At 42.9% G+C, this 26,804-nt stretch overlaps 1 protein-coding gene across 3 annotated transcripts; it reads left to right on the top strand.

The window, feature by feature from the left end:
- Window positions 1–240: 240 nt before the first annotated feature.
- LOC309394251 (protein mono-ADP-ribosyltransferase PARP12-like) lies at window positions 241–26,156 on the top strand. 3 transcript variants are annotated; one of them, XM_081957162.1, is made up of 12 exons: window positions 241–343; window positions 6,367–6,502; window positions 8,620–8,884; window positions 11,580–11,672; window positions 13,481–13,604; window positions 15,209–15,407; window positions 16,042–16,162; window positions 18,750–18,846; window positions 20,117–20,198; window positions 20,849–20,979; window positions 22,943–23,094; window positions 24,152–26,156. In XM_081957162.1, the coding sequence occupies exons 1-12, from the start codon at window positions 339–341 to the stop codon at window positions 24,409–24,411; spliced, it is 1,665 nt and encodes a 554-aa protein (XP_081813288.1). In that variant the 5' UTR covers window positions 241–338; the 3' UTR covers window positions 24,412–26,156. The 3 variants fall into 3 exon arrangements, with proteins under 3 accessions (XP_081813288.1, XP_081813286.1, XP_081813287.1); XM_081957160.1 differs by lacking the exon at window positions 241–343 and adding an exon at window positions 2,874–3,303; XM_081957161.1 differs by lacking the exon at window positions 241–343 and adding an exon at window positions 3,414–3,499.
- Window positions 26,157–26,804: the final 648 nt, after the last annotated feature.

Genomic DNA, 26,804 nt, shown 5'->3' with positions numbered 1-26,804 from the left:
CACACAGAAATTTATCTTCTAGAGGCTATGAGAATGGAGCACAACCTTGAAAACAGATTAGCAACCCACAATAGTAAATGTTAGCATGGTATCTTTCAGTAGAGAACAAGAAAGCATCTTAACAAGTACACACATTTTTTAAAAATGGCAATTATTCAACTGGCTTCTGTTGGATTGCGGTTTTTTCCTTTTTCTTTAAGATAATAGCTTTTGGCCTTCAAAAGAGTGGTCTAGCTGTTATCAAATGTTGTTGCATTCTTAGTCAAACTTTTAAAAACAAGAGAGAAAGCCATCTCAGATTACATTTCATCTGGCACAAATGTTCTTTGTTCACTCTAATGAGGTAATTTTTAAAGAGGGATTACTTCAGTCCTTCTAGATCTAGAATAATGGTTTACTACATGTAGGTTTTTAATACAATAGAAGAGTTGGAAGGGACCTTGGAGGTCTTCTAGTCCAACCCCCCCCCCCCTGCCTAGGCAGGAAACTCTAGTCTATACCATTTCAGACAAATGGCTATCCAACATCTTCTTAAAGACTTCCAGTGCTGGGCATTCATAACTTCTGGAGGCAAGCTGTTTCACTGATTAATTGTTCTGTCAGGAAATTTCTCCTCAGTTCTAAGTTGCTTCTGTCCTTGATTAGTTTCCACCCATTGCTTCTTGTTCTACCCTCAGGTGCCTTGGAAAATAATTTGACTCCCTCTTCTTTGTGGCAACCCCATAGATATTGGAACACTGCTATCACATCTCCCCTAGTCCTTCTTTCCATTAAACTAGACATACCCAGTTCCTGCAACTGTTCTTCCTATGTTTTAGCCTCCAGTTCCCTAATCATCTTTGTTGCTCTTCTCTGCACTCTTTCTAGAGTCTCCACATCTTTTTTACACTGTGGCGACCAAAACTGGATGCAGTATTCCAAATGTGGCCTTACCAAGACATTATAAAGTGGTATTAACACTTCAGGTGATCTTGATTCTATCCCCGTTTATGTAGCCTAGAACTGTGTTGGCTTTTTTGGCAGCTGCTGCACACTGCTGGCTCATATTTCAAGAGATCCCTCTCTCTGTTACTACTATTGAGCAAGGTACCACCTATACTGTACCTGTGCATTTCGTTTTTCTTGCCTAAATGTAGAACCTTATTCTTTTCACTATTTAATTTCATTTTGTTAGTTTTTTACTATTGTAATATTTTTCCTGCTTTTCTATGATTTGTTTTGGGTTTGTGCATTAAAATCATACACAGAAGTGAGAGACAAGACATTTGTGGCTTGCTCTGCATATTATATATACAGACAGAGTCTGTAAGTTTGGTCTGCTTTAGCAGAGAGGTCTGTTGACTTCCTTGGAAGTCACAGTCCCAAACTTTGGGACTTTGCCAGTTAACTTCGCAAGACAAACATTTGGCCAACTCCTCAGGATCTGTCCAGTTAGCTCCCACTCCGAATGAATATGAGCGCCTTCCTCCAGTTTCCTAGAGAATTCCTTATTTTGGTCCTTTAACCTATTCAGCCTTATTGTTAATGAAGTTTATAAGCCACTAGCTTCCCGTGACTCTGGGGTCCATCTTTCAGAGGCAGATGTTACTGCTATCAGTCTGTAGTCTCCATTTTAACATTCCATGTTAAGTCAACCAAACATGGTTTTAAGAGTGTTTTGTGCACCTAACCAAGAAACCAATTGTTTGTGAACCAATAAGCCAAAGCCATAACTTCACATACAGTAATGTGATATGGGAAGCGAGTCTAACCTCTTCATCTTTCTCACCTCTCACCTTTCATTCTCATATTCGCATTTTATGATTTATCAATTGTTACCTTATGATTTATGATTGTATATTATTCTATATTCTCTTTTGATTCTTATACCATAAAACCTAGCCCAAAGCTGCTTTTTCAAGAGTGTTGGAAGAAATGTCCATCTGGGTTGAGTTCCACGTTGGGAGAACGACACTGGAACCATGAAGGCTGATTGGAAAGATGGTTTAATGGTGAAGCAGAACCACCAAGGATGTGTGATTCTGGGTAGCAGAACACATGGAGTGGAGTGTGAGATATATTTATACCTTCTCTTGGGCCTTGCAAGAAATGTATCCTATTGGTGCATTGTCAGTCTCCCAGGGGGCTATGCAGGGGTCCAGCTAACCTTGTAAGCTGTGTGTCCCAGGCTTGGTTGAATCTTGCTGGGTGATGATGTAATGAAGAGGCTTGTGTTCTGAAAGGATATTGGGCAATTCCTATTATGCCTTAATAGCTTTCTCCTGGTTTGGATCTCCAGTGAGGGCTAATCCTATCACCCTGGAGCTGAAGGCCTTTTCTTTTGTAGATAAGATGGCCGAGTCTTTCTGGGTCAAGGCGGGGGCTGCTTTCCAAGATATGCTTCTCCTTTTCTCATCCAGGGAGATAAAATATGCTGCCTTTTTAAATATTTCCTAGAATATTTCATCTGCTCTAAGAGGGGTGGGTGCTAACTTTCTTCAAGAGGCAACCGGACTTCAGATGCTGAAGAAGCTTCTTGGATGAGAAGCGAAACGTCTTCAGGGAAAAAAAAACCTTAGAAAGTCCAGTTGCCTCTTGAAAAAGCACCTTTGGCACAACTACGACCTGGATGACTGAGGATCTCCACAGATACGATCCCTAAGCATAATTTGGGAATCCTTTTCTACTTTAAACTTGGTTGATCGCCTAATGAAGAATCCTGGGCGAGTCCAAAGCTTGCCTCCTTCTCCGGCCCTTTCCGACGATCGTCTTATTCGGAAGTAAAAGTTTCACTTCCCCCAGCCCTCCATCGCTTAGCAACCGCCCTTTGCTCTTCTCGGGGAAGCTCCAGCTTTTGGTTTCGTTTCTCCGCGAAAAGAGAGTTAAAGAGCGGAGTCGGGAGGGGTGGGACCAGCGTTCTCGAGAGGCGGGAATTCCGAGGAATCGATCGGCCGGAGGGGGTGGCTGGGTGGGCGGGCTGTGGGTTCGTAGCAGGGAAGGGGCGAGAGACTCCCGGCCCAGGATGGACGCGGGCTTTGTACAGGAAATCTTCCGGAAGGTGTGCGCCGCGGGCGGCTCCCTGAAGGTCAGCGAGATCTCCAAGGGGCGCCTGGACTCGATCCTGCAAGACAAGACGAAATTCATCCTGGTGACCCGGCAGGGGACCCCCTCGACGGCCGGCAGCGAAGAGTACCGTGCTGTCGTGGCCACCACCGGGGCGCGGCTCTGCCGGGATCACGGCAAAGGGAAGTGCGCCGGGGACTGCCGGCAGCTCCACCTCTGCCGGTACTTCGTCTACGGGACTTGTCGCCAACAGGCCGCGAGGTGAGCCCGTCGCCCCAGGTGGCAAAGTGGCGGGTCGCTTGCGAGCGAGCGGGATGGAGACCCGGGGAAGTGGGGGGGGGCAGGTGGCGGGCAGAGGGGACCCGGAGCCGCGTCCTCGGCTGGAGAGGAAGAATTTCGCTTTGCGCGGATCCTGGGAATTGAGTTGCCGCCGTAGAGGCAGCCGGATGTGGTCCGGGCAATTGGGGGCGAAAGGAATCGATCCTAGAACCACCCAGCTTCGGGAGGCACAATGGGCCATTTTCCGTGGGGAACTCCGGCAGGGCGGGAGCCGAAGTTCCCTGCCGGGTAGTTCGCGATTCTCATTCCAGATTCATTCAGGGGATTTTGGAGACGGCCGCTTTTCCGTCTGAGAGGCTCGCTCCGTTTTCCCCACCTGGTTAGAAAGAAAGAAAAAGACTTTTACAAAAATGGGAAAGATGCCTCCCGGTGCCAAATCTTAGGGTCCTGATCGGGATGCTGTGTTTATATCAGTGGTTCCCAACCCTTTTTTTTTGGCCATGCCCCACCTAAGCATCTCTACAATCCTGATGCCCCCCCCCCCCAATAAATCTTACTTTACTCAAAAAGTAAACTCTACTCACGTAGAGGAAGCCTAATAGGCCAATGGTGTATATCAGTGTTTTTCAAACTTGGCGACTTTAAGTCCTGTGGACTTCAACTCCCAGAATCCCCCAGCCAGCATAGCCAGGACTTAAAGTCGCCAAGTTGAGAAACACTGGTGTATATGGAAGACCCTGGGAATTTTCCCTAGGGAGGCTAAGTGCCTTGGAAAGGATTTCAAATTCTGGTCTTTGGTCATGAGGGAAACTGTGGGCGATTCCCACGCAGAGTTATATTTTCTTCAGTTGACTTTATACTTGCTATGAATGAAGCTGGGATAACTGTTATGTGCCACTGAAGTGAGAGGTGTAAAATAGACTTTCCCAATCCAGCTTTTCCAAAGAAAATGTCTTACTGTCCCCATTTATTTGCATCCACTTCCTTTGTTCATGTTTATGTTCATACTTACACCTATTACCTTGTACATGTTTGACAGACAAACAAATATGGTAAATAAATAATTACAATGTTCTACCCTGTTCTAGGCAGTCCTGGGACCTTTCAGAAGGAAGCTACTTTTAGGTCCTGTTCTTACTTGTTTCTGGCCATCCTGTTTACTCTTTTCAAGACTTACTTGAACAGGAAGTGGAATGTTATGCTGCTTTATTCAGTTCAAAACAAGGTGTTTCTCTGCTTAAGTGACAAGGATGAATGAACAAACTGCTAACAAACTGCTAATAATAATAATAATAATAATAATAATAATAATAATAATAATAATAATAATAATAATAATAATAATAATAATAATAATAATAATAATAATAATATTTGATTAGCCGCAACCCTCTCCCGAAGGACTCGGGGCGGCGTACAATCAAACAGATAAAAATACACATAAGACAAACATATATACAAAAAACAGAGACATATACATATGTGCATGGAGGAGGATGGACTTAAGTGAAAGACAGTTAAAAATACAATTTAAAATCCCCTAATAAAATTACCAAATTAAAAACCCATCAGGAGCGTTACTAAGTTATGGTCGAGCCAGGCCAGCTATTTGGAAAAGGTGGGTCTTGAGCTTGACACGGAAGGAGCGGAGGTCAGTAGTAGTCCTAATATCCGGGGGGAGGTCATTCCACAGGGCTGGGCCCGCCACAGAGAAGGCTCTGCTCCTAGGCGCCGCCCCATGGCACTGTCTGGTAGACGGCACCTGGAGAAGTCCCTCTCTGTGCGAGCGGATGGGTCGTAGGGATGTATGGGGCAGAATACGATCCCGCAGGTAACTAGGTCCTGAGCCATGGAGCGCTTTAAAGATCGTAATCAAAACCTTGAAACGCACTCGATAGACCACAGGGAGCCAGTGCAGCTCGCGCAGGAGAGGTGTCACATGGGAGTACTTGGTACTCCCCATAATCACCCGCGCGGCCGCATTCTGGACCAACTGCAGTCTCCGAGTGCATTTCAAGGGGAGCCCCATGTAGAGAGCGTTACAGTAGTCCAGGCGAGACGTCACCAGCGCATGGGTGACTGTGCGTAAGGCGTCCCGGTCCAATAGGGGGCGCAATTGGCGCACCAGGCGAACCTGGTGGAACACCCCCCTGGCCACGGCTGTCACATGTTCATCCATGGACAGCCTGGCATCCAGGAGGACGCCCAAATTGTGCGCCCGCTCCACGGGGGCAAGTTGAATGCCCCCAATGGCCAGAGATGGAATTATCTGGTTGAACCGGGGGGCCGGAACCCACAGCCACTCCGTCTTGGAAGGGTTGAGCCTGAGTCGGTTGTCATCCATCCAGACCCGTACGGCTTCCACACACCGGGACATCACTTCGATGGCCTCGTTGGGGTGGTTCGGGGTGGAAATGTACAGCTGAGTATCATCAGCGTACAGATGATATCCCACCCCGAAACCACGGATGATCTCACCCACCCAATAATAAGGTCTGCCAGCAGTTGACTCTCCCATCGTTCTCCATTTACCTGTTTTATTCAGATACTTCATTTCCCCCTCCCCAAAATTATATTGACATTGTAAAATTAGGATTTTTAAAAACATGATGTATCTAAAGCATTTATTGGCCAGCATCTTGTTGCGAGAAGCTTTCTAAACTTGCAGTCCTCAAAAGCCTTGGTTTCTAAGGTGTTTTTTTTTTTAAGCACCCTGGAATTCCAGGAAAAAATGAATCCATTTTCAGATGAGATCTGCTGATCATTTGCTTGGGTGGTAGCTGTACAGATTGCTTAGCATGAAATGGAAATAGGTTGCCATTGCTTTCTTCCTGGATTATATTATTTTTGATTCCTAGATTTTAAATTTGCATCCTTGGAATCCCCAGGAAGGCCTTTGTTCAAGGGTTGACCCAGCTAAGCTTTCATGATCGGTCTACTTTCTGCCACTTTCTGCTGTCTGCTCATGCCTATGAACAGTGTGTAGTTTAAAACTTAAATCTAAATACAATGACAAACCATGTTTAATATTTTCAAAACCTTTAGGAAACCATGCAAGTTTATCCATGACATTAAAACAGGCCACAACTTCTCTGTCCTAAAAGAACATGGTCTAGATGTCTTAAACGCTGATGAATTATGTCAACTGCTGCTTCAGAACGATCCTTCACTCTTGCCTGAGGTGAGATTATCACACACAATGGATGCTTGTTGGGCAATGAAATTTCCATTGCGCAAGATGCCGAACCATTCTAATTTGCTCAAGAAATTCAATGTTGGGAGAATTTCATCGTTTACAGGGAGTCCTCAATTTAGGACCACCATTGTGCCCAAAATTTCAGTTGCTTAAGTGGGAATGTTGTTAAGTAAGTCTTGCCCCATTTAACAACCTTTCTTGCCAGAGTTATTAAGTGAATCTGGATTCCCTATTGACTTTGCCTGTTAAAAGGTTGCAAAAGATGATCGCATGAGCCCGGGATAGCTGCAACTGTCATAAATTTGAAATGGTTGCCAGATATCCGAATTTTGATCATAAGGTTGCCGCAACCAGTTGTAAATCTGAAAACCGATAAGTAATTTCTTTCAGTGTCATTGCAGCTTTGAATGGTCACTAAATGAATGATTGTAAGTCAAGGGCTACCTGTATTAAGTGGCACTTTTAGTGACTATCAGTGGCGATGAAATCAGTATTTCTTTTTGGAGAGCTAGTTTGCTGTGGTGGTTAAGGTGCTCGGCTAGAAGCAGGGAGACTGAGTTTCAGTCACACCTTGGACACAAAGCAATTGACTGACCTTGGGCTAGTCACTTTCTCTCAGCCCTAGGAAGAAGGCAATAGCCAACCATTGTGGCCCAATTGCCAAGAAAATTGCAGGAACACGTCCAGGCAGTTGTCAGGAGTTGTCTGACTTGAAGGCACTAAAAGAAACCCCAAAACAAAATGATCTCAATTATTGGGCTTAATATTTTTATTTTGGTTTAATCTTGCTTTCAAAGCCTCTATTGAATAAGTGGGGTATAATAATCTCCCAAATAAAAGAAGAGCATAAATCTAAGGGTACAGCATAGCTAACTTTAAAATAAAGAGACGTAGTATATACCAGTGATGGCTAACCTTTTTCGGATCGCTTGACAAAAGCAAGGGGAGCGCAGGGGGTTGTGTGCGGGCGTGCCCACACCCATAATGCTATGCGCCCCCCCTGCTTTTGGCACGCAATGGACCCGTTTTTCGTCCTCCCCAGGCTCCAGAGGCTTTCTAGGAGCCTGGGGAGGGCGAAAACAGCCTCCCCCAGCCCTCCAGAGGGCGAAAAGTGGCCCTAAATGCAACCTAGAAGTTTGGGAATGGTGACTTCTGGTTTCCCCGTAGGGCCGTTTTTCACCCTCCCGAGCCTTCAGGAGGCTTCCCTGAAGCCTCCGGAGCGCGAAAAATGGTCCAACATGCAAACTGGAAGTCTGTTCCTGAAGGGAAGCCTCTGGAGGGCGAAAAATGGCTGAAAAAGAAGGCCAAAGTCAGCTGGCCAATGTGCACATGCGTGCCACCTGTGTGCCATAGGTTCATCCTCACGGGTATATATATACTCTTGGGTTCCTTTAATAAGGCAGTGGAAAATTATCATTGAGTGGTTTGAATAGGCCACAGGTATCAAACTGATGGCATCATGTTACTGTCACATGACATTTCGTGATTTCCCCTCCCCCTTTCACGGAACTGGGGTGCGTGTGGCCTGCGTGTGATGCATCTGACCCAGGGGCTGCCAGTTTGACACTCCCGGAATAGGCATTTAGGAAGAAAGCAATCTATCAATGCAATCGGCAGGGCCGGATTTTTCTATAGGCTAACTAGGCTTCAGCCTAGGGCCTCAAGATCAAGAGAGGCCTTTTATTTTTATTTATTATCCGTGCCACATTTTTTATAAAGGTTAGTACCAATTACAACATGTTTCATTTAATATATTGATATATATATATCACAGTAATGATGTATTTTATTATCTCTCATGTAATTTACAAACTTAAAAATGGGAGGTGAAAGGGCCCCATAAGTGGAATAGCCTAGGGCCTCTTTTCATCTAAATCCGGCCCTGGCAATCGGTCATAGGTGTTACCTTGCATACTAGAAGATGTGCGCCTGGTATTGTGTTAGGATGGTTCCTGGCTCCATTTCTAAATGTCTCTGGAGATGCTTTAATCCCATGTTCTTTTTGAACATTTGTGCATTTACATCTTTGCTTGGCCAGAGATAGACTAAATATATCCATTTGCTTCAAAGATACCAGTATAGTATTTTCTTATCTTTGTTAGATCTGTCCATATTACAACAAAGGGGATGGGCCTTACGGATCGTGCACCTTTAAGAAGATCTGTGTTAAACTTCATATATGCCAGTACTACCTCCAAGGAGAATGTAGATTTGGGAGTAAATGCAGACGCTCTCATGATATCTTTAATCCTGATTGTTATGACAAACTGGAGAAGTGGGGGATGAGCCAAGCTTTGATTAGTAAAATTCCATTGTGCTACAGGAATGTGTGGGACATAAAAAACAACACATCTTCAAAATGCAGAGGTAAAGTACTTAACCCTGTTTGGAAATGAGTATTGTATTATTTTCAATCTGATGCCTGTGGTGTTGGGAATACAATTCCTAATTTTCCTGGATTCTGGGAGTTCTCATCTTTGCATAATTGGAAAGCAGTAAGTTGGGAGGGTTGCATTGTCAGAATCACCTCTTAGTATTGTAGCAGTTGGCTGGTTTGGGATGCACGAGCTTTGCATTGGGATAATTCAGACTTAAGTCTGACATGTTCAAGGAGTTGTGCAAGGATTACATCTGTCCACTTTGTATTATATGACCAGCTTGGTCATCTCTGAAAATAGAGAGAAAATAATAGCTGGTATTCCATGCTTTTTTCAGCCGTGTTTATCAATTATGAAATTGGAAACAGTATTAAGCAGGCTCTATTTGACTGCCAATTAGGATTGCATAGTTGAGATTTGAATAATTTATGGAAAGATGAACATTTAGAAAGCTCATTTTTCTCTGCTGCATGATTACTCGGCAGTTACCAGCCATTCTTTTTTAGCTCAAATTTACAAGTCCTCGCTTAAGGATGTCAATTTGGATTGGGATTTCTATAGCTAAGCAGTGGAGTGATTAAAATGTGACATGTAGCTGTATCACTTAGCAACAGCAATTCCTGCGGTCTCTATTTCTGTTGTTGAGCGCGGATCATGGGGTGTTAAATAAGGATTTCTTTGTGACTTCCTGATGGCCTCTAATAAGCAGAATCATTGGGAAAGCCTTCAGAAAGTCACAAGTTACAAGTGGCCTGCGAGTGGGTCAGTGATATGATGCAGTGGCCAGATAGAGAACGTTTGACACTAGGTGCAAGAGGATGCACCCGTGGCTGTCACAGCACTGCACAAACATGGCTGGGAAGACCTTCATGTGTTACAAAGTAGGGGCGGAGTGTGTGTGCTATGGGCAGGTATGTGCTATACAGTACAAAATCCCAGGGATCTCATACTCCATAGCCAGGATCCTCAGGAGAAAAAAAACAGCAGAAGTGGGAGTGTTTTACAGGAGCGATTTGTGACTTGCCTTAAATGCTCTAGAGATTCTCAGTCGTGGTTGTCCCAAAGGTGCTTTTTCAGGAGGCTTCTTGGTTTTTCTTTGGAAGACCTTTCGCTTCTCATCCAAGAAACTTCTTCAGCTCTGACAGTATAGTGGGGAATGGAAGGATTTATATTCCTTGCAGACAGCTGGTCATTTGCATCCCTTTTAGAGCAGGGGGTGTCAAACTCACGTCATCAAAGTGGTGTCATGTGACGTAGCGGGACTTTTTTGCCCTTTCGCTAAGCCAGACGTGGGCGTGGCCAGAGTGTGACGCATCCAGCTCGTGGGCTGGGATTTTGACAGCCCTTTTTTAGAGGGTCGTTGGAGGTTTATATGTGTCATCAGGGTCTGAGTTTATAGGACACATATAAAGCTTCAAATGCTTCAACGATCCTCTAACACAAGGGCGGATCCGACCCATGGGGTGCTTAGATCTGACCCACAGGGCCATCCTGGAAACAGCCCACTTTTGCTGGCAGAGATTTGGACCACCACAGGTACCAAGTGACATATAGCTGGCCACCCCCACTCCGCCTCCCGAAATCAAACACAACACCCCTGCTTTAAAAGAAGCCCTAGCTGTTTTTTTAGGTATCAAAAGAAAATAAGACTGGGTCATCTTTTCGGGGAAACATGATAATTCTTCTTTCAGGTCATTGGAAGACAATTTCTAGTTAGGGCAAAGGTTTTTTGGTTGGCTTTCATTTTGGAATTACTTTGTTTAAGCCACAAAAGACTTCAGAATTTTTGTGACCTATTAACGTAGATTTAGTATTGTGAGGGCTCTGATCCTGCTGTCCTACTCATGGAAAGCAGTATTCTGGGATTATGCTCCCATAGTCTTTAGAGATCAGTTCCCAGGTTGATAAGCCTACTAAAGCTGGATGAAGGTTGTCAATAACTCTTCTATTCAAACCTTATCTCACGGTGTGCATGTGAAATTCTCAGAAGTTCATTCATTAAAGGCGTTAAATGGGTTTGTTTTATTCTACAAAAGACAGTACCATGGTACCCATCGTTAATTAGTTAAGGGAGGCACGATGCATACAAAAAATGATGAGTACCAAACCGTTTTTTCCATAAGGAATAATATAGTAAGTCACAAGGCAGCCAGCACCTATAAGTTACAGCTTGTGTGTTGAGTACCAAACAAATGGCGAGAACTGGGACAAACCTTTTGTGTCAAAATGCATTAAGTACTAAGTTCAGTGAGTTTCAGTTGAATACCAAAGTAGCACTGTATCTACATTTTATTTGTGACTAGAAACCCCTAGAAGCCTTTGGAGTTAAAAAAAAAGAAAAAAATAAACTTATCTTTTATGGTTTTGATGATTAAACAGAATAGATTATAAAATGAAGAGAGTCGTGATATAATTTTAGAGACAATTGCCTCTAAACCATTGTACTTATAACTGCTATGAGGAATATGTGAAGCCACTCTTTATATCTTTATTTTTTCCTATATTTTTGCTACTTTTTTCTTTCTGCACTTACAGCTTTTTCTTTTTTCTCTCCCTTTCTGCTTCTTCTTTTCTGTTTCATTTTAGTTTGCATTAGTTTTTTTTTTAATTCTACAGCTGATCTGAGTACTTTTTTTTTTTCCCTTGAGGGCGATCCGGAGAATTGGAGGAAGTTAAAAAGTTAGAGAGAAGAGACAATAAAGTAGTGTCCACCACAGACATTGATGAATTAGATACGATTTGCTTATACTACATTAAGAAAAGTTGTAGCTTTCAAGGTAAGTTGGTAAAACTAGTTGGGTCAAGTGGGTAAAACCAGTTTCCCTGTTTCTGATATGCTGTATATGAATGTTGTCATTTCTCACCATACCCTTAAAATCATGGAGTTAGAAAACATCATTTAGGCCAGGGTGCCAAACTCAAAGCCTGCGGGTCACATCTGGCCCACGGGGTGCTTAGATGTGGCCCACAGGACCTTCCTGGAAACAGCAAATGATTGGCCTGTGGTGCCTCTGTCAGTGAAAATGGAGCTTGGAAGGGCCACCTGCGGCTGTCCCGAGCTCCATTTTCACTGACAGAGGGTTGCAGGAGGCTGTCACAGCTAAAAACATAGATTGCAGGGGCCGTGCACAGCCCCCTGAGCTCCATTTTCGCTGGCACAGGGTTGGAGGAGGCTGTTGCAGTCAAAAATGGAGCTCAAGAGCTTGTTTTCACTGGCAGAGTGCTCAGGCCACCACAGACGCCCCTGACACGAGTGACATTGAGCTGGCCACGCCCCCACCCCACCCCGAGGTCAAACTCTGATGCGGCCTTCAATAAAAGTCGAGTTTGACACCCCTGATTTAGGCTGAACCCAATCCTTGCTCAATACAGAAATCCAAAATGAAGGATCCCCTAGATTGATGGCTCTTTGGTCTCTTTCTGTATGGAGACCATCACCATTCAGAAAAAAATGGCTTCCCTTGTCAATCTGGTCTTGGATTTGTGTCTTTCCAGATACCATGAAATTGACTTTTAGCATCATTTTAGAGCAGCTTAGATGTAGACCACAGGACTTCTTCAGCTCTGCCCACCACCCACTTCTAATACAGTACCTTCAGTAGAAGAAAAAATGTATTAATTTCACATTTGTGCTGTGAAGTGAGGTTTTCATCTTGCTGTTAATGACGTATGTGAGAATGAATAATTAAGAGCTAGATCTACCATATTTAGGCTGCAAAGATCTGGACTAATTATTCAGCAAAAAATTATGAGGCCTTGTGGTTCTTTTCTTTGCAGCCCAGTTTTGGAACTCACTGTTCTGACCTAAGCTTCCCCAAACCACGAAGCAGACTCCTTGTCCTGACAGAAAACCCTTTTTATTAAGTTACTGTGAATTCCTCTCATTCACATCCAGGAAAGTCTTTCAGGGGTGAATATGCAGTCACAGACCTTATCTGGCTTGGAGAGCTGCCAGGCCGGTATCTTCAAAACTTGGCAAGGAGCCTCTGAGAGTCACAAACCAATTAAGTGAACCAATTGTCTCCTGCAAACTCCACTCCCCTTTCGCTCCTCTTTTATTCCCTATGGGAGGGGCCATTTATCAGCCACCTGCAGCCTTACTCCGAAGTCGGCCCTTGCTCCTTAGCCGTTCCCTTCGTATGGCAACTCTGTGCTTGGAACAGGCTCCAGTTGTTCATCTGCCTTACTGATGTCTGACTCTAAAGGCAGCTGATAATTGTCAGACAGCCCATCTCTGCCTCCGATGCAGAGCCCTCATCAGAGCCTTCCCCAGACTCCAGGACTGGCCCATGTTCCTCCCCAACCTCCTCACTGTCTGAATCTGCTGCCAGCTCTCTTAGAAATTCGAGGTCTGTTTCATAACACCTTTGTTTCAGACCAAAGAATTAATAAGCAGTGATGTACTGTATATAAGTATTTGCAAAAGAGAAAATAAAAGGTCTAAAAATGGAACATTTGCAAGAAACTCACACTCCTGTATGCCTGGCATTTTCATCAGTACAAATTCCTTACATTTCTCCTTGAAAAGTATCTTAATGGATCAAGAATATAATATAACATAACATGGGTTTGTTTGTTTATTTAGATAAATGTACCCGAGTTCACTACCATTTGCCATATAGATGGCAAGTTTTAAATGGTACTTTGTGGAAAGACATGGACAATATGAAGAAAATTGAAATTGCCTTCTGCGACCCAGACAATGAAAGGTATAAATGTAGTAATAATTTGTTCTTATAATAACATGTTCTTGTTCAACTTGAATTGTGTTGATGCTATTTTTTCTTCCTTTTTTCTTCTTTGAATATTTTAATGCATGTTTTAACTGGTTTTTTAATGGTTTGCCTATTATTGTAATATATAGGAGTGATATGAAACATTTTAATATAGGCTTCCTATGTAAATTAGAGGTGTGTGGGGGGGGGAGTTTCAAATCAGTTGTGACTCCTGATGAAATTCCTGGAGATATCCATCCAGTTTTCTTGACAACATTTTTGGTTTGCAAAGATGAGAAGAATGGAATAACGGAAGGGGAGATTTTCAAACATTTTGATTTTAAACAAAAGCCTAATACTAATAGAGTACTTACCATTAACCTAGTTCTGTCCAGGGTTTGTGAGTTGTACCAGTGAAATGCAATATAAGTTAATATATCTCATAAATATAAAAATGATACAAGTCCTTTCAGTTTAAGTTTCATAGAAATGCTCTCTTTTATGGCTATGATGCCAGCTACTTATCATTCTGGCTTTACAGTGAGTTTTTAAATAAGGTCATATGCTTAGTTATTGCTGTGGTTGTGAAGCACTTTATGCTTGAAACAATGCGTTTTATAAATATTTTTTGCTTTTTTAAAAAAAAATACGTTTTTTGGTGACATGTTTAAGGAATAATTGTTTCAGAATTCAGATTGCATTTTTTATGCTTCTGGATTTCTCCTTTAGAATATATTTTTGAAAGCTGTCCATCTTTATCCTAGATTTAAAAAAAGATTTCATTTCTTAGATTTGGTTTTGGGATTGTGCTCCTGAGGTTGGGGTAAAGCTTATTTTGAGCGAAAGCATTCTTGTCCTAAATTAGCTTCACTTACCCTTAGAAACATAACGTTCATAGCAAATGTGATACAGTCACTATTGCAAAGGATGGAAAAGATAAACGTTTTCTTTCCGTGCAGAAAATATTTCTCGTTGTTCTAATATATTTTTCTGGTTTCCGTAAAAAGACCATGAAAATAGAAGAGCTGTGCTGAATCTTTTGGGCTCGACGTGCCAAAAATTCAGAAAATGGCTAACTTCTTCTGGCATGTTTTACACACACACACACACACACACACACACACACACACACACACACACACATGGAGGGAGGGAGAAGGAGAGAATAAACAATTGTCTATCTCCCCCTTCCCCCATCTACGCCATCCTGAACTGTGGCACTCAGCATTGGGTATTAGTGAACACTGATGGGTCACCGAAATGTGCTATGTTTGACAGGAATGTCATAGCTCACCATCTCTGAAATAGGCTAGAACAGTGATGGCTAACATTTTTTCTTGCGCGAGTGACCCCCCCCACCTGCGCATGTGCAAGTGACCCCCACCCGCATATGCCTGTGTGACTCCTGCATGGGAGGGGGGATTTTTCAACCAGAAGGCTGAAAATCAACTGGGGGCTGAGGGCTGCCAAGGGGTGCCGCGACGGCAAATATGGCTCCTTGTGCCACCTGTGGCACGCGTGCCATATTTTCACCATCACGGGGCTAGAACAAACCTTTACAAAAAAGTTCTAACTTTTTAAAATCCCATTGTCCACAGTATCTTGCAATTGGGAGGACCGGAACAGACATCGTTCTTACAATATATCAATTTCTCCAGTATGACATGGGGCTCTGCTAAAATTAGACGGCTTTCCACACCATCTTCTGTGACCAAGCCTCCACACTATATTCTTACAACGGATTGGATCTGGTACTGGAAGGATGAACACAATCTATGGAAAGAATATGGGAAGCAAGTAAGCCTTACTAACATTATAATCATGTTGTCATCTTCTTCATGCTGTATAGCAGGTTTCTCAACCTTAGCAACTTTAAGATGAGTGGAGTTCCAACTCCTAGAGTTTCCCAGCCAGCCAGAGAAACATAGCTGCGTAGTATCCTAACGACTTGGATGAAAAAGTTCCTAATGACATTTTCTGTTCAGTCTGTAGCTCTCTGTTCTTTCCCGGAGGAAGGATTGAAGGTTCAAGAAGAGTAGATTTCACCTCCAGCATTGAGAAGAAAATGGGGAAATCCCTTGCATTGACCCTTGGTCACAATAGAGCAATAATGCTGGTGCTAAGCAGCAAATACATGATGGAGACTGACTGATAATTTGGACTCTCTTCCAGGAACATTAAGTGGCATCTTTAACTGGCTACCCTAACCCTAACCCAAATATTCTGGCTTTATTTTTACAACTCCACCAAGTACAATAAAATGACCCTTCATGTTCCCAGCATTTTCAACATGAGTTTGAATCAGCGATCTAGAAATAGATGACGCATTCTAATTCTTAAGAAAGGTCCTTTTAAAATAAAATAACATTCAAAGAACCTAGATTTTTCTGGAGTGATGTGCAAATGCTTTTGTTTGGTTCTGTGGTGTCAGGATGGGGACCATGCTGCTGCTACTGTGACCAGCTTTGACTTGGAGAAAGCATACCAGTCTGAAGCATTTACGACCCTCAACTTCTCGGCTGGGACACAGAATTATGAGATTGATTTTAAAGGTGTGTTTTCCCTCTTGTATCAGCTGAGCTGTTTGGAAACCGCAACAGATTTTTTAAAAAAACCATGTCGATCTGCCTTGGCCATAATATTTGGTTCCTTTAGCCCAGGGGTGTCCAAACTTTTTGCAAGGAGGGCCAGATTTGGTGAGGTGAAAATGTGTGGGGCCGATCATTCAGCCTGACATTCTTTGAACCCTTAACATTAAATGCGAATTAACTACCGTATTTTTCGGAATATAAGACGCACCAAGATTTTGAAGAGGCAAATTAAAAAAAAAAGTTTTTGCACTCTCCCAAAAATGGCCCATTTTTCACGAAAATGGGCCTTTTTTTTTTAAAGGGCATGAATAGCCTTTAAGAGGCTTCTAGAGTGCTGGGGGCTAGGGGGGGCAAAGTTGAGCAAAAATGGCCCATTTTTTGCTCATTTATGCCCTCTACAGCCCCCAGGAGCACTCTGAAAACCTCCTAAAGGCTATGCGCAGCCATTTTGGTGAAGGGGGCAGTTTTGGGAGGCAAAAAATGCTGTATTCAGTGTATAAGATGCACCCAGATTTTTAGCCTCTTTTTTGAGGGGAAAAAGATGCATCTTTATACTTCGAAAAATACGGTATTTTATGAAAGACTAAACAAATAACTCCAGTGGGGAGAAGAGGCTGCGGGCCGCTTGAAATTTGAAAAAGGGCCACATTTGGCCCCCCGGGCCGCACTTTGGACATGCCTGCTTTAGCCTAATGTCTATTAGGAAGAAAGGTCCATCTGATTAGAAATTAAGCAAGCGGGTTTTGCATTAATAAACTCAGATATAATTAAGTTATCATGGTTCTTAAACTGTTTCGCCAATGCCCTTTTCGTGGTCTTAAGGATAATGCCATTATTATACATCACCCCAAAAAACCTCCTTCAGACTCCCTTGTTTTATATTGATATTGTGGCAGTGACAGTCCTGAACTTCAAACAAGTAATTATAAATTGCTCCGTTAGCAACAGCAGTTAGGCTTATACACCGCACCATAGTGCTTTACACAATGGGTGGTTCACAAAGTCAACATTATTTGCATATTGTCCCTAATAATTTGGGTTCTCATTTTACCCACTTCGGAAGGATGGAAAGCTGGAAGAAAGGAAAGATTCGGGTTACTGTCAGGGTTCCAAGTAACACCCCTAACGAAAGAAGACTCCGAGGCTTGAGATTCCTCAAAGTTCCATTTTATTAGAAATGTCATATTGGCACAGCTGGGAAAACCCGAATCTGAAAGTTTCCAGGCTTTCCCCACCCAAAAGAAAGTTCAAGACCCTGCCCAGCACCCACATGTCTATCACATGGTCCAATCAGGCACCATCCCAACTGAAGATGCCTCCCAGTCGCACCACTCCAGGTGCAGGGCAAGATGTCCATGACTCTCTGTGAAAGGAATGTTATTTTGACTATATTTACACCACTCCATATAATCCCCCTCCCAGTTCCCACAGCAATCGATGTGGCAGGCCTGAAGGCCCAATGCAAAAAATGGCTTCCAGGCCTGAGAAGTCAACCTTGAATCCTGTCAGGATCGAACTCCAGGCTATTGGCAAAATTAGCTTGCAGTACTACATTCAAACACTGTGCCACCAGAGATCCTTACCCTTATTCATTATCCACAAAGATAAGTTCAAATTGCCCCCACTTTAGTGGTAAAAGTGAATAGGATTACACAGTGATAAAAAGCCATTTGTCTTCAAATCAAATGGTCTTCAAAAAGGTGCTGTGATTGAACGACTATGCACCTGGCTTAAAAACAGCTGATTAAGGTGGATAAAGCTGTTATGTAAAGTCCAAAAAAATCTGCCCTCTCTGTTACATCCATGTGAATTGCTGGAGAATCATACATCTCTATTAATCAGGTTCAACTGTTTTGGATCATCATCTAAGCCCAATTTCATGGATAGTATCATCCAAGTTTGTAAATTACAAAGCAAAGGAGGTCTGTGGGTCTTTGCTTGAGTACCCTTGCTTGACAAATAACTTTGATCTTTAAAGCATGAACATAATTTGGAATCAGGATTGTATAAGAAAGAGAATAAGTCAACTTGGACCCTTTCACGTCTTGGTTAATAATAAAAGAGATTTTTGAATATAGTAAGGAGTTTTGAGATAAGCAGGTAAGGCTAGGTCACCTTGACTTTCCATTTGATTTTAGGAGTAGATTTTTATTTGCACCAATTTTCAATTAAAAATCACATTGGAAACTTGTTAGGTCGGATCAGTGGGCGGAAGGGGGTTTAACGTGCCTTAGATAAAGGTAAACGATCTTTGGGGCCAGAAGCACATTTGATATTTTGTAGGGAGAAGGATGCGTACAAAACATGTAAGAGTTCCAAGAGGAGCTGGAGAATAAAAGGGGGCTCTTTGACAGCTTGATGTCAGTGGTTTAAAAAAGGTAGTAACAGCCCCTCCAGCATTGTTCTTATCGGGCCTAGATAAGGGAGAGCTTCGTTCTGCCTAGCGTTTCGCCTTCTTAGAATCCAACTGGTATCCTAGACAGACTGTTTTCATTCTTAAAGGCACAAATCCAATGTTTTGAGAGATGTTTATGTGGGCATTTTTCAGCCATGAAACAGAAAAACCTGAAATATCACACGGAAAGGAGTGTTTGTAGACGGCCTAAGTTTATGTCTAAGGAAGACGTGGAGAAAAAGAAAAGCAGGTTGGTGACTAGATTTTTTGGGGAGGGGGAGGGAAACACACCTCATAATTTGGTTTGTAATTTGAAAAGGATGTATGTGCCTAGATCTCGAGAACATTATGTTTTTCCTTGGGATTCTGTTAGTCCAGAGTAGTACATTTTACAGACCATCCCGATTGATTTCCCCAATCTGGTTCCTTCCAAGATCAGTAAAAAATTTTTTACTGGTCCAATACCAGTAAAATTCTTAGCAAGTTGTCAATTCTGTGGAAAATGGGACGCTAGAATCTTGAGGAAGCCCAATTTAAGGCAAGGAAAGAGAACCGAAATGACTATTATATGACATATCCGCTCTCTGCATGACCTGAAGAGAGCGCTAGTGCAGAGGTTGAAGTTCAATAACATATAATGAGGGGCACTGGAATTCAAGGATACCCACGGGATTGGTTGTAAAAAAAAAGGTCTAAACGGCAGCCATGATGGTGTGGCCAAATTTTTATCTGTTTTTTTTTGAGGTGCATTTTATGTGGGGATGAAGCTAAGTGCTCTCAGTGTAAACCAAGAATAAGGAAAGAACTTCACACACACATCCTTAAACGTATGGCTGGTTGCTTCAGTTTCCTCTCCTTCATTCAAGTTATATTGTATTTTTCGGAGTATAAGACGCACCAGAGTATAAGACGCACCAAGATTTTGAAGAGGCAAATGAAAAAAAAAGTTTTTGCACTCTGCAGACCTCCCAAAAATGGCCAATTTTTCACGAAAACTTGCCCAGTTTTTGTCAAAAAAAAAAGAGGGCCTGCCCAGCCTTTAGGAGGCTTGTAGAGGGCTCCTGGGGGCTGGGGAGCGGCAAAAATGAGCAAAAACCAGCCTATATGTCGAAGAAAGGGCATGCATATCCTTTAGAAGGCTTATAGAGTGCTTCTGGGGGCTGGGAAGGCGTAAACGAGCAAACAATGGCCCGTTTTTTGCTCATTTTTGCCCTCCCCAGCCCCCTGGATCACTCTGGAAGCCTCCTAAAGGCTATGCACGGCCATTTTTGAAAAGGGGGCGGAGTTGTGAGGCCAAAATTGCTGTATTTAATGTATAAGACACACCCAGATATTCAGCCTCTTTTTTGAGGGAAAAAGATGCGTCTTATACTCTGAAAAATACGGTAGGTGTTTTTAAGAGTTGCTCCGAAGCCACATTCCAAATCAGAATTCCTTGACTTTGCTTGATGAACATTTCTTTCCCCTTTGCATTATATGAGAGACTGTTGGGTTAATTTTGCAATCTCTTTATTTACAAGCAAAACAGAGCAATCAAAGGGAAGTGCTACACACATTCCATCTCACTGGGACCAGACAGCTTTACCAGAACTGGGATATAAGGTAAGTTTTACCAAACTAGGTAGATGGGTCTATATTCCCAGTGCAGTCTTTAACTCAGAATTTTACTGTGTGTGTGTGTGTTTTAAGTCAGGTATTGTGCACAGTGACATCATAACAAATGGCCAAAGGCTATTACTATGGAATACAAATGCTGGCATTCCATCTTTGGCAGGTCTTGGTTTTATAGCCCATCATTATTCAGGTTTTCTTAATCCTTTACTTTGAATATCCCAAAAGTGCTTTTTCAAGAGGCAACTGGACTTTCTGGATTTTCTCGGAAGATATTTCGCTTCTCATCTAAGAAGCTTCTTCAGCTCTGACTGGATGGTGGGGAATGGAAGGATTTACATTCCTTGCAGACAGCTGGTCATTTGCATTCTTTTCTTTAAAAATGTAAATGAGTAGCTGAAGTCAGAGCTGAAGAAGGTTTATTTATTTGATTTGATTTCTAGACCACCCCCCTCTCCCCGAAGGGACTCGGGGCAAAGAAGCAAAACGTCTTCAAAGAAAATCCAGAAAATCCAGTTGCCTCTTGAAAAAGCACCTTTGGGACAACCATGACCTGGATGACTGAGAATCTCCACAGACACGATATTAAATTTCCCTCCTATTTTTGAGGCCCATATTTATATGCTTTTTTCCCTTTGCAGCTGATCAACCTCCTTCCATCCTCCAGCGAGTACATAAAAGTCCAGACTAACTTTCAGCGCACACTGCCCAGGGTCACAATATCGGCTATCAAAAGAATCCAGAATATGTCTCTTTGGGAAGTTTATCAGTGGTATGTGCAAACCGGCTCCACTGTTGCCATTGGCTTCTCTGAAATTGATTCTTTTTTCAAAAGCTCCATGTTTCTGTTGCATAGCAGAATGCTGGATTAAAGGAGAATACTTCCTTGCAAGAATTTCTCAGGGTTATTTAAATTCAAAGTACTGAGGGTTGATCATGGTTGTATTGCCAGGGAGCAGATAATTTAATTCTTTCTTACTCTTTGGGGATTACTCTCTGATGGTCACATAGCTAATAATCTGGTTGAAAGCTTCTGTCTTCATGTATAGTGGTTATTTCCAGTTCCTAGAATGTAAATAGGGTTCCTTTTTGTGGCAAAATGTTCATTTTGTTTGGCATATCTTTTCCCCGGTAGTGTGAAAGCTTTCCTTATCATAGTGCAAATATTGCTTTTTGGACCTGGGTGAAAATCCATTTGCTAACTGTAACATGCATTGGCATCCATCAGTCTCAAAAGACTAGGGTATCGTGCTCTCTGGAAAGAGGTAAAGCTGGAGTGTCCTCTCCAGAGCACGAGGCCTGGGTAGATTAATATGGAGGATAGAGTGTTACCCAAGCAGCAGATCCCCCCTCTCCACGTCGCTGAAATAGTCCAATGGAACGGCAGAACCGATACAATTGTTCCCAGGTGCATCGCAGGAGTTACGAGAACGTAGTTGTACACAGTCATAAACTGCTTCCAGGACTCCAGCTCTGGATTTTGCCTCGAGGTTGACTCCTGAAGCCTTTTCTTCAGGAGTCACAAGGCAGTGGAGGATTGTAATCAGAGTTTTTCCTTCTTCTAGAAGATGGTTTTGCCGCTTTATCTGCCGTTGGGGCGTAAAACCCTCTTCCACCTTCAAAACCATTGACCGTCTTCTCTTGTAACCCTGGAAAGGAGCCCTTACGAGGTGCTACCAGCCGGGCCAGCTGGACCAAGATTTTTTAAGGAGGTGTTACTCCTCCATCACTCACCTTTTGTCCTGGCTTGTGACAGGCAGAGCCTGGTTTCCCAAACATTGGGCCCAGGATGGCGGGTTTTATTGTAACACGAGGGATCCATTATCATGGTTGAGGAAGACTTGGGGATGTTACCTTAGAACAGTGGTTCTCAACCTGTGGGTCGGGATCCCTTTGGGGGGTCGAATGACCCTTTCACAGGTATCGCCTAAGACCCTCGGAAAACACATATTTTCGATGGTCTTAGGAACCGAGACACCAATTTTATGGTTGGGGGTCACCACAACATGAGGAACTGTATTAAAGGAAGGCTGAGAACCACTGCCTTAGAACAATGTTTCACAATCTTGGCAATGTTCGGATGTCTGGACTTCAACACCTAGAAAATTGTGGGAGTTAAAGAACTGAAGAAGCTTCTTGGATGAACAAGCGAAACATCTCCAAGGAAACAAAACCCAAGGAAGTCCAGTTGGAATCTGGATGATAGACGTGAGGGAGTTAAAAGTTCATACATCTTAAGTTGAAAAACACTGACTTAGATTAAAGAGCACAATTCGTGGAGCTACTACATGTTGCAAGTAGAAAGAAAAAGAGCTCTGCGGGATACATATTGAAGATTCGAAAAGAAGAAGTTTTTCTTTTAAAAATATTTTTCTGAACAATGAAAATATTTCCAAAACCTCTCTTTGTAAATGATGTATAAAGGGGGTATGATGTGAAGGAAGCAAATCTGGGTTTGGAACACCCCAAATAAGAAACCAAGCTAACATATATAAAAAAATTTGATTCAACTTCAGTTTTCAGAATTTTACGGAAACAATAATCACTGAGAAAATTTTTAAAAAGCCTGTATATTCTGAATTTTGGTGTCTCCCTTGCACCTGCCTTAAAAGGTGTTGAGGTTGAGAAATACTGATTAAGAGATATCTGGGTAGGATTCTTAGCATCAGGTATCCCCTTGCCAGTTCCCATTTTATTTTCCCATGATCATATTAGTGTTTTTTTCATGTTTACAGGCAGAAAGAACAAATGAAGAAAGCAAATGGAGGGAAGGATGTAGATGAAAGGCTCCTGTTTCATGGAACAAGTAAAAACCATGTAGATGCCATCTGCCAGCAGAATTTTGATTGGAGGATCTGTGGTGTTCATGGTACAGCTTATGGCAAAGGTAAACTTCTACGGTGTTTTGTACGTAATAATTTCATTGAGGTTGATACACTTCCTATACTTCTGTACCATCTTTTTGAATTCAGATGTTAGCAAAAGTGGATGGGGAACGCTGACCATCCAGATGTTGTTGAATTGGGTTCTAGCATCTGTCTTCAATGACTGTATTGGCGGGAAATAATGGGTGTTGACATCTAACATATCTGAAGGGCATCTGATTAAAGAGATGTAGTAAAGTATTTAGCAGGAGAAAAAAAAAACGCTGGCCTAGATATAATAAGGGGTGGGCTGCTGGAGGTTTGCAGGGGTTCGGGAGAACCTCTAGCTAAGATTCTGTGCAGTCTGGAGAACCCCCAAATCCCACTCTGGGCTGGCCCTGCCCACCCCATCCTTCCCAGGAGTCCCCATGCGGCCCGTTTTGGTTGCAGGTAAAATGCAGGGCGTGTACCAAGGCTTGGGGAGGGGGAAAAACAGGCCTAGCGGAAGTTCGGGAAGGCCGGAAATGGGCCTGTTTCCAGCCTCCAGAGGGCCTCCAGAGCCTGGCGAGGCCGTTTTCACCCTCCCTGTGGCTCGTAAAAAGTCTCCCGAGCCCGGGGAGGGCAAAAAGTCCCCCGCCATGGTGCAGGAGGGCAACTAGGCTACACCCATCCCCAGCACCCACCCTTGCTAAAAAAATTTGAAGCCCACTCCTATATAGTAATGTACAAAACCATCATTCAAAGTATGGAAGGTTCAGTTCCTCCTTTGGCTTATGCTGATCCAGCTGTTCTGGGGCTAGATTTGCCCTGTTTGAAGACCATAAATGATTTCAAATTTTAATATTAATTCATTTGCTGCATTTATATCCTGGTATCCAGAAGGTTTAGGCTGGCCACATCATCATCTTCTCCAGTTTTATCCTCCTGGATGGAGCTGAGATATAGTGAGTGGTCCAAACCAATATGGATTTGAATGTTGGTCTTCCCAATCCCTGTTTGGCATTAAAACCACTAAATACGCTACAATTTTGTTGAACTTGTAGTGTGGCCTCTTTTTCCTTATGTCTTTCTTCTTTATAGGAAGTTACTTTGCAAGGGATGCCGCATATTCTGATAACTACAGTGGAGTCAGCTCTTCTAGCAAGACCATGTTTCTCGCCAAAGTATTGGTGGGAGATTTTACAACTGGCAATTCTTCCTATCTCCGCCCCCCTGCCAAAAATAATCACAGCAGTCTTTTCTATAACAGCTGTGTGAACACTCTCCTGAATCCATCCATTTTTGTCATTTTTGAGAAGCACCAGATTTATCCAGAATACCTGATTGAGTACAAAGATTAAACGTGTGAGAAGATCATGTATTCCTGTTTAACGCACTGTTAAATGAGCTACTTTCCTGATGACCATTGAAGATCTTAGCCTGTCATGTTAGCAATATCAGCATTTCGTTGAGGGATTTTAAATCGAGTTTTAGATAGATTAAAAAGATATCCTTTCTCTTTTCTTCCCTCTCAAATTGGGCATCATAAGAGAAAAAAGCAGACTTAATTTTTACTGTCAAAACTCAATAAAAGTATGAATGTCAAGTGCTTTTTTAAGAAGAGATTTTGGTTTCTCAAGGAGGAATAATTTTGCTTCAATTATACTTGTTCTGATAGCTCCGTGATGGCGAACCTATGGCACGCATGTCACAGGTGGCATGCGGAGCCATTTGTCAGGGCACGCGTGGCTTTGCCCTGTCAGTTCCAGCGCACGCCAGCTGACTCCAACTATCGTTTTCGGCCATTTTTTTTGCCCTTAACTGCTGCTTCTAGCTCGGGGAGAGCAGATTGGCTGAGCCTGGCTCTCTCTCTCTCCTTCTTTGGATGGATCTGGTGGGATGATCAGGCTTTCTTGCTGGGCTTGAGGAGGCGGGAGGCAGAACTGTTGCCCCAGCCACATCTGAGTGTGGAGAGATGATGTAGCAGGGCAGGAAAGAATACGGTCTTGCCAGAGACCAGAGAGCCCATGCGGGGAAAGAGGCAGGCTGACTTGAGCTCAGGCAGGCGGTTTGCCGGCATGTCCTTTGCTTGTTGGGGTACACCCATTCGCCCTTAGTGACAGGAAATGCTTTATCATACAGACAAAGGCTGGCCCCCGCCTCTGCAACACGCAGGGCGCTCCCCGCAGCCTTGGCTCATACATGAGTCAGCTGCCCCGAGCTGGCGGAGGTGGTGGGTGTGGTTGGGCGTGCACTAACATTACCATTGCACCTGCCCGGCTTGCCTCCCCCCTCCACCCCGCTGACTTCCGAGCTAGGAGGCAGAATGTCCTCCTCCATGGGAGAAAGGCACAGAAGGTGTGTGCGGTAGGGAAGCAGGTTCCCAGAGGTGTGTGTGAGAGAGAAATATTGGACTAGTGGGGGGGGATGTTTCCCCTGTTTGCCGCAGGAGCAGCGCTGGGCTGAAGCACCCCACTGGGCATTTGGAGCTTCGCTGAAATCTCCCTCCATGGACTTGAGGGGAAAGCCCCCTTTTTTCCCCCTTCTCAAATTGCGGCACCTCTCAACAAGTTGCCGAGCGCGCCAGCTAGCTAGAGAGACTAATCAATGAACCCTAATCATAGCCTCGGCCCAGCAGGCGGGTGGGCAAATAGACTCTCTCTCTCTTCTTGATTCTAGATTCTAAAAATAAATACTTTTTAATGTCTTTTGTAGTATTTTTTAAGAGACTTGTATATGACTGCAGAATACTCATTCAGCATGGAATTCCAGAATTATAGCCCTAAACTGCTGTAAAATATCAGGTTGAGGAATGATATTGTAGCATTTTTCACTTTGCTAACTCTTGTGCTTCCTCTTGACACAGTGATATCTATCTATCTATCTATCTATCTATCTATCTATCTATCTATCTATCTATCTATCTATCTATCCATCTATCTATTCATCTATCTCACTGTATATCATTGTATATACTGACACAAAAAAAATTATCCTTCCATCGCCTGTTTAACTTTTTAAATTTTTTAGATTTGGGATATAAAATATATGTTGGGAATGTTGCTTAAGGACTTGCCATCTACTTAAATAAACTTTAGCAAAAGAAGTCTTGTTTGGTTGTCTTAGATAATATCATTTGGTTGCATCTCAATGGATATAGAGTTGGCTGCGGTGACTTAATCATGGGCTATTGGAACTTCAAGATACTGCCCTCTAGTGACAATTATGATAAATGTACCATGTTTTCCCGAAAATAAGACCTGGTCTTATTTTCTTTTGAATCCCAAAAATAAGCATTTGGCCTTATTTTCGGGGAGTTCTTATATTTTTGAGATGCAGGAGGCGGTGAGCGTGGTCACCTCATGGCTGCTGCTGTGTTGCAATATTTTGGGGGGAGGGCTTATTTTAGCACATGCGCTCAAAAACCCGATTGGGCTTATTATCCAGGGAGGTCTTATTTTCAGGGAAACGGTAGTTGAATGGGTCCTGTACCAATTTTTGCAGGTCTGTAATGAAACGTCTGGAGCAAACCATATCTAGCTACAGCTGTAAAACTCTATGGTTTTTGTGCTTCAGATAGATATCTGATTTTACCTTGAGGAACTATTCTTCCCAACATATTTGCTTTCCCTAAGTGTAAATTATGGGTTGATGCTATAAAGTTTACATGTATTTAAGTTGGCTTTATTGTTTGCTAAAAATCTCAAGATAGATGCCTTATAACAAATAATATAAAGAAATTACTGTCTATGAT

Source organism: Natrix helvetica (genome assembly GCF_964273705.1).
Source record: "Natrix helvetica genome assembly, chromosome: 6".
NCBI lineage: Eukaryota > Metazoa > Chordata > Lepidosauria > Squamata > Natricidae > Natrix > Natrix helvetica.
Note: the sequence above shows the minus strand (reverse complement) of the source record. Positions and strands in the feature narration are given on the sequence as shown.

What these genes read in the sequence shown, in the direction of transcription:
- LOC309394251 (XM_081957160.1), top strand. Translation starts at nt 3,002, where the DNA reads ATGGACGCGGGCTTTGTACAGGAAATCTTCCGGAAGGTGTGCGCCGCG. An exon ending in GGAAAGAATATGGGAAGCAA is followed by an intron (nt 15,408 to 16,041) that starts GTAAGCCTTACT and finishes CTGTGGTGTCAG; the next exon opens with GATGGGGACCATGCTGCTGC. An exon ending in CTTTGGGAAGTTTATCAGTG is followed by an intron (nt 20,980 to 22,942) that starts GTATGTGCAAAC and finishes TCATGTTTACAG; the next exon opens with GCAGAAAGAACAAATGAAGA.